The 14809-nt window shown below is 45.5% G+C and overlaps 2 protein-coding genes across 4 annotated transcripts in view; one reads left to right on the top strand and one right to left on the bottom strand.

Annotated features, from left to right (window-relative positions):
• The window catches only part of LOC106585232 (F-box/WD repeat-containing protein 8), a 60220-nt gene extending 50181 nt beyond the window's left edge, over positions 1-10039 (top strand). The window contains exon 12 of the transcript XR_006761773.1: positions 9444-10039. The gene's annotated coding sequence lies outside the window, so the exon portion shown is untranslated. The remainder of the gene's footprint in view (positions 1-9443) is intronic.
• On the bottom strand, positions 73-13484 carry LOC106585233 (F-box only protein 21). 3 transcript variants are annotated; one of them, XM_014171233.2, is made up of 13 exons: positions 13227-13484; positions 10777-10912; positions 10381-10475; positions 9940-10061; positions 9455-9601; positions 9038-9174; positions 3840-3976; positions 3439-3618; positions 3313-3327; positions 3079-3211; positions 2588-2778; positions 2169-2326; positions 73-1659 (listed from the first exon to the last, which is right to left on the bottom strand). In XM_014171233.2, exons 1-13 carry the CDS (start codon positions 13451-13453, stop codon positions 1382-1384), a joined length of 1956 nt encoding a protein of 651 aa, XP_014026708.1. In that variant the 5' UTR covers positions 13454-13484; the 3' UTR covers positions 73-1381. The 3 variants fall into 3 exon arrangements, with proteins under 3 accessions (XP_014026708.1, XP_014026706.1, XP_014026707.1); XM_014171231.2 differs by having other exon boundaries at positions 10381-10490; XM_014171232.2 differs by lacking the exon at positions 3313-3327 and having other exon boundaries at positions 10381-10490.
• Positions 13485-14809: the final 1325 nt, after the last annotated feature.

Genomic DNA, 14809 nt, shown 5'->3' on the forward strand with positions numbered 1-14809 from the left:
TATTCTTTAGTATGCTCTTGAAGAGACAATACAACAGTTTGTTGTAAATAACATAGTAGAACGACCAAAATACACCTTGAAACATTTTATTTTTTCCTTTCATTTCATCCAGTCTCACCACTCTACTGTTTCAAGTCATTGTAGTCCTAGTGGTTTCCTTTTTACACAGCTCAACACATATGTGAGCCCTTAAAAGTCCTACAATGTTTTACTTGTAAATATACAGAAAAAAAAATGTATAACATGTTCTAGAAATTCAAAAGTCATCCTTTCGTAAGTGCATGAATCATTATTATAATGTAATGTGACGATGGAAAGAGATATTGTAACAGTAATGTTATTTTTCACATTGTTTCATACTGTAAAAGTTCATTTTGATAGTGTTTCATGTGGCGGTAAAAGAGAGAGGGTGATGGCCTAGGGGTCAGGTCTGGGAAGAACTTGACGGAAGGTGAAGAAAGTAGATTGAGATGGAGAGCGAGAGTAAAGGAGACAAGCTTGGTAAATCTTATTGAAGGTGGAGAGAAAAGGGGTTTTGGCTTTTACTGGCGTTGGTTGGCAATCGGTGGTACAGCACATGATCCAGGTACTGAAGCATTCCAGGGCACTCATTCATAAATCGCTTTAGACTAGGAGTGATGATCTAGGATCAGTTTAGCATTTTAGATCATAGTGAACAAGATTATACTGACAGCTATGACCTGATCCTAGATCAGCACTCCCTACTCTGAGATGGTTTGTGAACAGGACGTTGTCAAGTAAAGGAATTGGATGGGGAAGAGAGGGGGCTTCCCATCTAGAAACAACCCCTAGCCCAGGGTTCCCCAACTGGTGGCCCACGGGCCGAATTTGGCCCGCTGGTGGTTTTATTTGGCCCCCCAATTAAAACCTTCTGAGCAACCAAATATATATTTATGTATCTTTTTTTGCATTTTCATTGTTGGACATACAAAACTGTAAAAACACCAGGAAATCAGCTCCAAGTGATTTTAATTTGGGAAATAAGTTCCCAAGTATTCCCACACATAAGAGAGACATATGATCGTATACAAATGTAAGAAAGGGTTTGAAATTATTATGTTTTAGTCAAATATTATCTGTTTGGGCTTCTTGCGGTCAATTTGCAGTTTACAAATTATTTGTAATTGTGTTCCGGCTCCCCGACCATCCACTCCACAAAAAAAGAGAAAAACAATTGTCTCGCGGCTGAATCTATCCCTGCTGTAGGGTCTAGTAGTAGCTCCACTATGCCCTACGATAGGCTAGTTGTAATTCTGACGTATTGTTTATACCCATCCAATCCTTTCAGATCTACACAAGTGCCTAGGTGGTAGGGGCTAGGGGTTGTTTTGGAAAGGGCCGAGAAGTAGTGGACGCTAAGCTACATGGGCATGGCTTCCTTGTTCTCCTGGCTCTTCTGGTCCTGGGAGGAGCCCCCGGGGCCTTTAGGGCTCTCCTGTTGCCCCGAGGCCTGCCCTGAGGAGGGCGTCAGTCTGTGGTAGAGGTCCCGTACGGTGCCCAGGGTCTCTGCCATGTCCTCTGGGTAGCGTGTCTGCAACTCCTCATTGGCAACATAGTGGCTGTCATGGAACTCTGAGAAATAGCGGCCCACCTCCGGATGGGCGATCTCCAGAGGAGCGGAATGAGGCTCCAGGTTTTCTGGGAGATGGGAGAAAGAGGCGGAAAGAGACTTTAAAAAAAACTAAAGTATCGTATCATGTGACATCAAATCTTAAACTGAGTGGAGGCAAGTTACTGTACAACAGTAGTTCCCAAACAGGGGTACTAGGACCCCCGGGGATACTTGGTCTATCCACAGGGGGTACTTGAAGTCTCATAAGACCATAGGCCTACTGGTAAAATGCACATGAGGGGGTACTTCAGGGGTACTCAGAGCAGAGCAAAATTGAGTTGGTGGAACAGTAACCAAAACAGGTTGGGAACCACTGCTGTACAAGACAGCTGCATATTCTGTGTGTTAATGCAAAAACATATAGGCTTACACCTTAGCAGATAGGTATTCTACTCATCCAGCATGTATAACTCTTCAATAAGCATTTCAAGTACTGCATTTGTCAAGATACTTACATCTTAGAGCGCATTCTTAACTAACTACCACTGCCCTGACACATTGAGAATGTATGTTAGTCTGTCTGGAGGAGACGTACCCTGGGCAGCGTATCGACAGGTACCGTCCTGCACTAAGACGTTGTAGAATGGCTGGTTGGCCCCGCTGGACAGCTGGTGGACCCTCATTGTGGTGATCCACTCCTGGCTCATGGTGCACTTGGGGTCCCAGCCGTAGATCACACAGTTATAGCCAGACCTGGCAACGAGAGGGGGGGGGGCAGCCACTCAGTGTCAGAGAGAGATGGGGTACAGCGTAACACATGGGCTTTATCAATACAAAACATCCGAGTCACACTACAGGGCAATACTAGACAAACAAACTCATGGGAATGTAATAAATAGATACTCAACAAAAAAAAAATGTCTGCATTTATCAAAAAGTGGTAGTGGAAAGAAGACCAAAATAATAAAGGAAGTGGATAGAGTGACTGACTGCCTGGTCAGAACTCAGACGCACCTCTTGTGTTTCATGATCAGGCCTACGCTGTACTGCACTTCTACGTGCTCGGCGGCGCTGCGTCTCTTCACCTCTGGCTCCACCGGGTGCTTCTTGTGCTGGATGTGCTCCAGGGTGTGCTGAACCAGGTAACCTACCGCCCCATGCTGGGACGGGTCCAACGCCTGGATGTGCTGCAGGATGTCTAGGACCTGGAGGAGGAAGGAAGAGGGGTGAGACATCAAGCAGACACCAGTCATTATCAGTTGGGGAAAGCTTGTCCTCTGCTCTGTACCGTAGTAAGAAAGTAGAGGCAGCTAGTCCTGGAGGTTAGAGAAGCAGACCAATAGCCAAATGACAGAAGACATTGTTTCTTACAAAAATGGATTGCCCAATAAAATAAACTCTAAATGTGCTGCCTCTTTCAACATGATCAAAGCCAGGGTAAAGGCATATGGTCCAATTACATGTACTTGGGTTCATGATGTGCCATCTTGAGAAATCATGCTAACCTTCTCAGGCCAGATGCCCAGGTGGAAGTAGAGTCTGGCCTGTAGTAGAAGGTATTGAACGTTGTCTGGGTTGATGGTGAGGTAGAGATCCAGAGAGTCTCTCAGCAGCTGGTAGGATTTTTCATTGCCTTCCCTGCATGACACAGCACCGTGATACACAATGTTATTTCATACCAGAGCAGCGACAGTTGAGTGTAGGAATTTATTTTTGACCAACTCTAACCCTAACATTACCTCAAGGATGAGATCCTGAGGACAACATAGAAAATAAGGAAAAATAAGATTTTGGATGTACAGATAGAAGATGTCAGAAAAGTTATTGATGAGTTTAAGAAAAATCTTAGAGTCCACAACTCTTACCCTCGCTTTCCGATGTTGAGCAGATTCCCCACCATCCTTAGCAGCACTTCTGTGGTACTGATGGCACTGTAGTAGTCTGCAGTCACCTGGTGACCGATGAGGTACTCACACTCCTTAGCCGTCAGCTGCTTGCCTTTACCGAAAGCGTCAATGTACACAAAGTCATAGATGTCCCCACTCCTGGAATGAGATGTGTAGCTTTATCAATACAAGTAAAAATAAGTTACTTTGAGGCGATTTTTAGTATGCAACGCAGACGATGCTACATTGAGTATATTGAAACCCAGCAATTTTGGGAGAGCAATGCTGCATTTCACCCAATCATGAACTAGTTCTGAACTAAAGGCTGATCATTAAAGTGTATGCCTTACATTCACTTCCTCTCACACTCTGGCCCTTACCCTCTTTGATGCTGGCACCAGCGAAGCAGGAAGTGATTGGGGAAGTTTACGGGCTCCAGCTGAACCCCCAGTTTCCTGGCCAGGGTCATGTACAGGACAGACAGGCTGATGGGAATGCCTGTCCGGCGGAGCAACACCTAGGTAGAGAATAGAAGACATGGGACTGTAAGGAAGAGCCACTTAGAGTTCAAAGAGCCACTTTGTCCGTTAAAAGGTGAAGATAACAGTATCAATAGACTCACTTTATTTAAATAATAAAGGGCCCATATTCAAAAAGACTCAAAGTAGGAGTGCTGATCTAGGAAGACCAGCACTCCTACTCTGAGCCGCTTACAGGTCGAGGATAACATTATAGCTCTAGCTGGAAGACTCCCTGTATCTCTAGGAAGTATAATTTTTGTCTTAATCTGTTGTTGTCTAGTACTGTCTTCTTGCTAGCTAAGGCCATCTACTTTAATTATGTGCTGCCTGTCTTCCCCTACTTAGTGTGTGCACTGCTGACTGCTCATAATTTGCAGATTGTTGACACATCAACCAGGAGTATCTTACCTAGTTATTTTCAGATGATCTCATTTTGCTCTTTTGTAGCTTTGGCAACTATGTGCTTTTTTCTATCCCAGTTCGCTCCTCTCCGTGTAGGCTTTACAGACGCTCCCCGCCCCTTGGCTGCAATCCTTCTAATTTAGTGTATCCTGCATGCACAACCCAGTGGAATTCCTGGCCTCTGGCAGCGTTTGGACCTGCCGATCTGCAGTCAAGAACGCCGAGTTCATCTCGGTCAAAAACACAGAGTTCATCTCAGCCTATGCTGCCCTTCAGTCCCTAGACTTTTTTTTGCCCTGACAGGGACATGGATCATCCCACACAACACTGCTTTTCCAGCTGCTCTCGCTTCATCTGACTATGTTTTCTCTCATAGTCCGAGAGAATCTAGTCGTCGCGGTGTTGGCACTGGGCTGCTCATTTCTCCTAAGTGGAGATTCTTTTTTCTCCCTCACTACCCTGTCCATCTCCTCATTTGAATTCCATGCTGTCACTGTCACTTGTCCACTCAAACTTAACATTGTTGTCATCTATCACCCACCAGGTGCCCTTAGAGAGTTCCTCAATGAGCTTGACACCTTGATAAGCTAATTTCCTGATGATGTCTCACCGCTCTTCGTACTGGGTGACTTCAACCTCCCTCCTTTCTTTCCCCTCACAAGACAGGCAATACGCTTGACCTAATCTTTACTAAAGGCTGTTCAGGTCCCTGATTACGACTTTGTTTCCTTTTCCGTCTCCCTCTCCTCCAACCCTAGCCACTCAGGCCCTACCCACATGTTCCGTCCCAATCTTCGCTCTGTCTCCTCTTCTATCCTATAATCTCTCCCTTCTGCTAAATCCTTCTCCTTACCGTCTCCTGAATCAGCCTCTTCGACCCTACTATCCTCCCTTTCCGCATCCTATGACTCGCACTATCCCATTTCCTTCTGGCTGGCTCAGCCCTCTCCTCCTACTCCGTGGCTGAGTGACTCATTGCAAACTTACAGAACAGGGCAGCGGTGCAAAAATGGAGGAAAACTAAACTTTCAGAGGACCTATCATCCTTTCACTCCTTTCTGCCTTCTCCTCCCTCCTTAATCCTCCAGCCTCTCCCTCCTTCTATGCGGATTATTTTGTCAACCACTTTAAAAAGAAGGGTGATGACATCCGCTCCTCATTCACTCAGCCTATTGAGTCCCCTGGTCCCACTCACAAAGAACTACCCTACGCCTTGACTTCCCCTCTCTCTCCAGATGAACTCCTGCAACTAATGAGGTCTGGCCGCCCAACAACCTGCCCGCTCGACCCCATCCCCTTCTCCAGAACATCTCTGGAGAACTTCCCCCATTCTTGACCACTGTCCCCGACCCTTTGACTTCAAAATGTCCTGAGTCTCTCCCCTCCACGAGAAACCATCACTTGACCCCTCTGACCGGTATCCCTTCTTTCTTTTCTTTCCAAAACACTTGAGCATGCTGTCTCTGACTAACTCCCTCACTATCGCTCTCAGAATTATGTTCTTGACCCTAACCAGTCAGGCTTCAAGATGGGTGAGACTGCCTTTCTCTGCGTTACGGAGGCTCTCTGCACTGCCAAAGTTGACTCTCTTTCCTCTGATCTCATCCTCCTAAATCTATCTGCTGCCTTTGACACTGAACCATCAGATCCTCCTCTCCACCTTCTCAGCGCTTGGCGTCTCAGGCTCTGTACAGTCATGAATCCTACCTGGCAGGCCACTTCTACCAGGTGACGTGGAGAGGATCTGTGTCTGCACCACGTACTCTCACTACTGGTCTCCCCCAGTGCTCGGTTCTAGGCACTCTCCTCTTCTCCCTATACACCAAGTTACTCAGCTTCATAATATCCTCACATCATTGCTATGCGGATGACACTCAATTACTTTTCTCCTTTCCCCCTTCTGACACCCAGGTGGCAACATGCATCGCTGCGTGCCTGGCCGATATCTCAGCTTGGATGTCAGTCCACCACCTCAAACTCAACAAGACAGAGCTACTCTTACTCACGGGGAAGGTCTGCCTGCTTCAAGACCATAGTTGACAACTCCATGCTGTCCCCATCCCAGAGTGCAAAAAACCTTGGCGTGACCATGGACAACAACCTGTCGTTCTCTACAAACATCAAAGCAGTGACTCGCTCCTGCAGGTTCATGCTCCTTAACAGTGGTCACCAACTGGGCGGTCGACTGGTCGATCTTCAAGGCTTTCCTAGTCGATCACCAAACATTTCTGTAGAAAAGCCAACGATAAAGACCTAAAGATTTGCGCCCCTTTTTTTCGTGTTGCGCTGGTGGCGGTAGGTGCACTTGATTCAAAAGCCATGCGCACCGGGTAGGCAAAGTGTTTTTGAACCATTTAATTTGTCTGAAAATACAAACTCCGCCCGGCAGACAGAGATCTGTGGCTAAATGGAGTGCACCTACTACACTAGCCTATCAGACAGCTTAAATCACTACACCTACCTACAGCTTCCATGACCCTAGCCACAGCAAACGTTTGATACTAGCCAAATTTTACTCAGCACTGTTAACTGTTTTTATTCAATATTATTACAAAAGATAAAACACACTTCTCTACTTCCACTCGTGCTGCAGCTACAATGAATGAGTAGCCAAGTGTATCGATAGCCGTGCATTTTTATTATTACTAGCAGCTCGTGGTGTCTATTTTAATATAGGAGTATTTCACTTTCACTAGGAACAACATGAATTTGTGCCTGAGGCAGATGCGGTGCGACTCGAGTTTCCCCATCAGGTGGAAGACTGTGTCCCCTCTCTCTGGTCAATCTCACCGGAGGAAAGGAAGGAGAGAGAGCAGAGACCGTGAGCGGCGGACCCTCTGCTACTCTCTCCCTACCTCCGCTGAGACTAATGCCGTGTACAAAACAACTGGGAACTCTCCAACTTCAGTGTGTTCAAGACAACTGGGAACTCAGAAAAGATAGAGATCAGACTGGGGAAATAGTTTTGAACGGTCATCCAACTCGGAGAGCTCCGACTTTCCATCCTAAAGTTCACTGACGTCATGATTTGATCTTGTTTTTTCCGAGGTCCCAGTTGTCTTGAAAACACCACGACCAGGTACCATCAGTCCAAAAAAATTAAAAATGCAAATGATTTAAATTTATGCTCAGCTGTGCCTCGCAAGTGCTACTATAACAATGGATCTATTTTGTTATCAAAGCTTGAGTTTTGAAATATAATATGGTCTGAGAGAAGAACAATATTGGCAGGCCAGGCATATAGCAGCCAATATGCTGTGGTAATGTACTAGTACAAACCTCATTCCTACAGAGCAGTTTTTATTTGGCTAATGTTTTTTTTTATTCTGAGATCTCAGCATGCTTTTTGACTGCGAAAGTATCTTGACCGGGGGACTGATGGACTCCCGAGTGGCGCAGCGGTCTAAGGCACTGCAGTGCTTGAGGCGTCACTACAGATCCGGGTTCGATCCCGAGCTGTGTCGCAGCCGGCCACGACTGGGAGACCCAAGAGGCAACGTAGAATTGGCCCAGTGTCGTCCGGGTTAGGGGAGGGTTTGGCCGGCCAGGATGTCCTTGTCCCATTGCGCTCTAGCGACTCCTGTGTGCATGCACGCTGACACGGTCGCCAGTTGTACGGTGTTTCCTCCGACACATTGGTGCGGTTGGCTTCCGGGTTAAGCAAGCAGTGTGTCAAGAAGCAGTGGGGCTTGGCTGGGTCATGTTTCGGAGGACGCATGGCTCTCGACCCTCACCTCTCCCGAGTCCATACGGAAGTCGCAGCGATGGGACAAGACTGTAACTACCAATTGGATATCACGAAATTAGGGAGAAAATGGGGTAAAAAGTAAACAAATTAAAAAAAGGTTGGTGACCACTATTTTACAACCCTACCTCACACAGGAAGCGGCACAGGTCCTAATCCATACATCACATCCCGTCTGGACTACTGCAATTCGCTGTTGGTTGGGCTCCACGCTTGTGCCATCAAACCCCTGCAACTAATCCAGAACGCTGCAGCACCGTCTGGTGTCAACTTTCCCAAATTCTCCCATGTCACCCCACTCCTGTGCACACTGCACTGGTTTCCAATCGAAGCTCGCATCCACTACTAGACCATAGTACTTTCCTACGGAGCAGCAAAAGGAACTTCCCCTCCCTACCTTCAGGCTCTAACCCTACACCCCAACCCAAGTATTCTGTTCTGCCACCTCTGGTCTCTTGGCTCTCCCACCGATATAGGAGGGCAGCTCATGCTCAGCTCAGTCCAAACTCTTCTCTGTCCTGGCACAATAATGGTGGAACCAACATCGCCCCAAAGCTAGGACTGCAGAGTCCCTTCCCATCTTCCGAAAACATCTGAAACCCTACCACTTCAAAGAGTATCTTAAATACTCCCACAGAACCCCCACCCCACGCACCCCCACGCCCCCAAAAAAGAAGCCTTTAGTAAACTAACACTCGTACTTAACTATTTTCCCCCTTACTCTGGCTTTGCTGATAGACACTTCATCGAGGAAGAATTTACTTGCTATAACTGTGATATGGGGTTGTCCCACCTGGTTATCTTAAGATGAATGCACTAACTGTAAGTCGCTCTGGATAAGAGTGTCTGCTAAATGACAAATGTAAATCACCATCCAAGACCTCTATAGCCTCTCTATGAGAGCACCTACCTGGTGTATGTAAGAGTTGAGAGGATTGTAGTAATCACACTCGTTGCCCTTGTACTGAAGCTGCTCGTACAAAACAGCATTGAGGGCAACCACCACCTGCCTCTCGAGCTCAAAGTCCTCCACAGCAAAGCAGTCACCTAGACAGAACACAAAGGATCACATCGTTAAGTATCAGCAAAGAACGCTGCAGAGAATGTACTAAGGTCAAATACAACGGTACAATGTAATACACTCACAAGCTCCTAGGTTAGATAATAGTGAACTTTGATAGTTAACGCCAAAATCAAAATTTGTCGACGTGAAAATTAGACTACTTTTGAGGTCTGACAATGCCTGACTTTGTATTAGCTCTTTGTATTAATTCCTGAGAGACAAACAGAACATTCCAACATGTGTTTCTCTCCAGCTCAGACCAACCTTGTGTGACCCTCAGGCTTGGATGAGAGGAATTCTTCATCCGCAGCATCTTCTTGACCTTGTCAGTGATCTCCTCCAGCTGGGAGGATATACCATCCAACGACACATCTGCCAGGGGGTTACAATACTGGTCCACCAGTACAGCTCCTACAGCAGGAGACGAGACAATAGAAGACTGTAAAAACACATGGTTAAACACTACATTTCTTTATGGCTTTGTTATTAATGGATTATCTATGGATTTTAATGCAAACGGTGGTGCAATCATAGGACTTCAAAAACCACAATGGAGGGAAAAACGGCCATTGTTTTTTTTCTCTCCAAACACTCATTATTATGATTATTATATGTATGGCTAGGCCCATGTTCAGCTGTCTGCCTTACTTAATTTAGGCCTACACCGAATACAAATCATGAGAGTATGATACATATAAATAGGCCCACTCCACATGTACTACAGTAAGTACACCATATCCATGACTCACCCTCTAGTGCTGACTGCTGCTCTGCAGGCTGCTCCAGAAACATCTTTAAACTCCTCAGAATGTTTTGCTGGCGAAGGAAATAAAGGATTTTCTTTGCATAGTACTTCAGTGTCAGGCTTTTCCTATGGGAGTGAGATGAGAGAGAGAAGAGGGATGGAAAGAGATAAGGCACAAGAGAGACAGAAGGCACAAGAAAGAGAAGGAGAGAGTGAGAAGGCGAGAAAGAGAAAGGTGAGAGAGGGCAAGCAAGGTGAAAATGAGAGAGAGTTAAATAGGAAGAGAGAGCGATAGAGAAGACAAGAGAGGGAGAGAAGAGATGGAGAAAAAAAGATTGTAACAATGGACATAAAACAAAGCTCCAGGGAGTATTAACACATAAAACAGAACCAATGACCAAAGATACATTTTTGTGCTGGACTGGAGTGTAGACATGGCTCTTACCTCCTATCTGAGTTCAGTATGGAGAGCAGCTCATCTTCACAGAAGTGCTCAGGGGCCCCGAGGGACTCAATCTCAGCAAAGCTGTCCCCCAGCACCTGGCCAACGCAAGGCTGTGTTACAGATCTCTGGGTTAGTGCTAACCAGGCCAGCCAACCTCACACACACACAAAAACACACAAAAACACTCAAGCATGCATGATCACGTGCGCAGTTGCACACAGCAGCTAAATCACAGACACCATGATGTGGTGGATTAGTATGGCCAAGAGACAACTGTCACTAACTCATTTACAAGTTCATACAATGTTAGTAACACTATTTCAGAATCCACAAACTAGCCTGGCTAAGTCAGAATGACAATAACCATGACAGCTTACTGCCAATGTCATTACTTACAACTTCCGTGAAGAATCTCTTTGAGATGGATACAACTGTTCGTCGTATTTGTAGACCAACAGTGTGTCGCGTTCTGTATTCTTTCAGCCAATCGCAACACTCATTCTGGCGGTAATGCTTCTGCAATCTTGGCCATCTGGGGAGTGTAGGAAAAGAGATTGCAGTCAGATACAGTGAATTTTATTGTACGTGTCAGATTAGTAGGGAGTTGAGTTCGGTGAACAAGTAGTAAGTAGGCTAATGTATGTTGGGTGCAAATTCATAAATAAACTCAGCAAAAAAAGAAACGTCCCTTTTTCAGGACCCTGTCTTTCAAAGATAATTAGTAAAAATCCAAATAACTTCACAGATCTTCATTTTAAAGGGTTTAAACACTGTTTCCAATGCTTGTTCAATGAACCATAAACAATTAATGAACATGCACCTTTGGAACGGTCGTTAAGACATTAACAGCTTACAGACGGTAGGCAATTAAGGTCACAGTTATGAAAACTTAGGACACTAAAGAGGCCTTTCTACTGACTCTGGAAAACACCAAAAGAAAGATGCCCAGGGTCCCTGCTCATCTGCGTGAACGTGCCTTAGACATGCTGCAAGGAGGACAGCAGATGTGGCCAGGGCAATAAATTGCAATGTCCGTACTATGAGACGCCTAAGACAGCGCTACAGGGAGACATGACGGACAGCGGATTGTCCTCGCAGTAGCAGACCACGTGTAACAACACCTGCACAGGATCGGTACATCTGAACGTCACACCTGTGGGACAGGTACAGAATGGCAACAACAACTGCCCGAGTTACACCAGGAACGCACAATCCCTCCATCAGTGGTCAGACTGTCCACAATAGGCTAAGAAAGGCTGGACTGAGGGCTTGTAGGCCTGTTGTAAGTCAGGTCCTCACCAGACATCACCGGCAACAACGTCGCATATGGGCACAAACCCACCGTCGTTGTACCAGACAGGACTGGCAAAAAGTGCTCTTCACTGACGAGTTGCGGTTTTGTCTCACCAGGGGTGATGGTTGGATTCGCGTTTATTGTCGAAGGAATGAGCGTTACACCGAGGCCTGTACTCTGGAGAGGGATCGATTTGGAGGTGGGACGGTGTGTCACAGCATCATCGAACTGAGCTTGTTGTCATTGCTGGCAATCTCAACGCTGTGCGTTACAGAGACATCCTCCTCCCTCATGTGGTACCCTTCCTGCAGGCTCATCCTGACATGACCCTCCAGCATGACAATGCCACCAGCCATACTGTTTGTTCTGTGCGTGATTTCCTGCAAGACAGGAATGTCAGTGTTCTGCCATGGCCAGCAAAGAGCCCGGATCTCAATCCCATTGAGCACGTCTGGGACCTGTTGGATCGGAGGGTGAGGGCTAGGGCCATTCCCCCCAGAAATGTCCGGGAACTTGCAGGTGCCTTGGTGGAAGAGTGGGGTAACATCTCACAGCAAGAACTGGCAAATCTGGTGCAGTCCATGAGGAGGAGATGCACTGCAGTACTTAATGCAGCTGGTGGCCACAACAGATACTGATTGTTACTTTTGATTTTGAACCCCCATTTGTTCAAGGACACATTATTCCATTTCTGTTAGTCACATGTCTGTGGAACTTGTTCAGTTTGTCTCCTTTGTTGAATCTGGTTATGTTCATACAAATATTTACACATCTTAAGTTTGCTGAAAATAAACGCAGTTAACAGTGAGAGGACATTTCTTTTTTTGATGAGTTTATTATTAGCACATCACTTGCATGGTACAGAATGACATTAAACATTTCTGTAAGGCCTAATTACTATGTAGTAACATGTGGCTGGTTTACAAATAATTATTACAATAGATTCAAAATCAGCAGTGGTTTGCCATAACTTTAACCATACAGGGGACTCAGTCTGAGAAAAAAAATTACCAGCAAGCCAACTGATTTTTGAAGAACTGCACAAGACCTCAATCACAATTTCCAAGCATTCAAGGTCACACAACTTTAATGTCTGTCCTCAGATGCACGATAATGTGCAAGGCAAGAATTGTGAAATGCCTAGTTGTGACCTAGATATTTTAGTAGCTTCTTATATAAGCCCTGGACATTGTAAAGTGGTTGTTCCACTGGATATCATAAGGTGAATGCACCAATTTGTAACTCGCTCTGGATAAGAGCGTCTGCTAAATGACGTAAATGTAGCTACCTAGCTAGGCTGGATACATAACGTTAGTTGGCTAGCTAGCTATTAACGTTACTTTGCGTGATGTGGAATTTGGTGCATCAGCAGAATGTCTACGGCCGTTTGACAGCTCCCTTGCGACAGTAGCTCGCTATGACGGATATGTGCTGACTGTACTGCCAGAAAGAATTTCGTATTTTAGAGGGGCTATCTAATGCCATTTAGCATTAGATAGCTACGTCTCTAGCTAGCTAGTGGGATTATGCAAGCAAGCTAATGTCAGTTCACCTGAGTTTGTACTGGTGTCCCCAGACCTTCCCCCTGCCGTGGCAAACGTCGTGTAACCGCTTGCAGCTGCAGGAAACGTTGCAAATGTCGACATGCTTGAGGACAGGGAAGCATAAGATGTACTCGAGTAACTCGGCTGGTAGATCTGTCATTATTTTGTGTTCTGTCTCGGAAACGAACCCATTCAGGCCGGAGTACCCCTCTCCTACTGCTCCAGACGTCGCCATTTTTACTGTTTACTCCGATTACCTCATTGTTCAAGCCACGCCCCTTTCTGGCGCAGGGGGCTGAACTTCGAGATAACCCAAAACCGAGGGGAGGGGCATGACTGAATAAAAAAAACTAATTTGGAAATATATTTATATTATACAGTAAATTAGTATTTTATAAAATAAAATACATGTTGTTACTAGCAGGACAAGTATATGATACATACAGTAGTGATTAGTAGTTGATCATAGGCTTGTATTTCACGGTAACATCTACAGTTGAAGTCAGAAGTTCACATACACAGGTTGGAGTCATTAAAACTCGTTTTTCAACCACTCCAGAAATGTCTTGTTAACAAACTATAGTTTTGGCAAGTCGATTAGGACATCTACTTTGTGCATGAAACAAGTAATTTTTCCAACAATTGTTTACAGACAGATATTTTCACTTATAATTCACTGTATCACAATTCCAGTGGGTCAGAAATGTACATGCACTAAGTTGACTGTCCTTTTAAACAGCTTGGAAAATTCCAGAAAATGATGTCATGGCTTTAGAAGCTTCTGATAGGCTTATTGACATTACTTGAGTCAACTGGAGGTGTACCTGTGGATGTATTTCAAGGCCTACCTTCAAACTCAGTGCCTCGTTGCTTGACATCATGGGAAAATCAAAAGAAATCAGCCAAGACCTCAGAAAGAAAATTGTAGACCACAAGTCTGGTTCATCCTTGGGAGCAATTTCCAAACGCCTGAGGGTACCACGTCCATCTGTACAAACAATAGTGCACAAGTATAAACACAAATGGACAACACGCAGCCGTCATACTGCTCAGAAGGAGATGTGTTCTGTCTCCTAGAGATGAACGTACTTTGGTGCGAAAAGTGCAAATCAATCCCAGAACAACAGCAAACGACCTTGTCAAGATGCTGGAGGAAACAGGTACAAAAGTACCTATATCCACAGTAAAACGAGTCCTATATCAACATAACCTGAAAGGCTGCTCAGCAAGGAAGAAGCCACTGCTCCAAAACCGCCATAAAAAAAGCCAGACTACAGTTTGCAACTGCACATGGGGACAAAGATCGTACTTTTTGGAGAAATGTCCTCTGGTCTGATGAAACAAAAATAGAACCTTTTTGGCCATGATGACCATCGTCATGTTTGGAGGAAAAAGGGGGAGGCTTGCAAGCCGAAAAACAACCGTGAAGCACCGGGGTGGCCGCATCATGTTGTGAGAATGCTTTGCTGCAGGAGGGACTGGTGCACTTCACAAAATAGATGGCATCATGAGGTAGGAAAATTATGTAAATATATTGAAGCAACATCTCAAGACCTCAGTCAGGAAGTTAAAGCTTGGTCGCAAATGGGTC

This window comes from Salmo salar, chromosome ssa24 (genome assembly GCF_905237065.1).
Source record: "Salmo salar chromosome ssa24, Ssal_v3.1, whole genome shotgun sequence".
Taxonomy (NCBI): Eukaryota; Metazoa; Chordata; class Actinopteri; order Salmoniformes; family Salmonidae; genus Salmo; species Salmo salar.

Excerpts from the sequence above, each read along its gene's own strand:
- LOC106585233 (XM_014171231.2), bottom strand. The coding sequence starts at position 13,453 with ATGGCGACGTCTGGAGCAGTAGGAGAGGGGTACTCCGGCCTGAATGGG. Across the intron at positions 10,062-10,380 it reads ATACTGAACTCAGATAGGAG|GAAAAGCCTGACACTGAAGT; the intron begins GTAAGAGCCATG and ends TCACTCCCATAG. Across the intron at positions 2,327-2,587 it reads CTGATCATGAAACACAAGAG|GTCTGGCTATAACTGTGTGA; the intron begins GTGCGTCTGAGT and ends TCTCGTTGCCAG.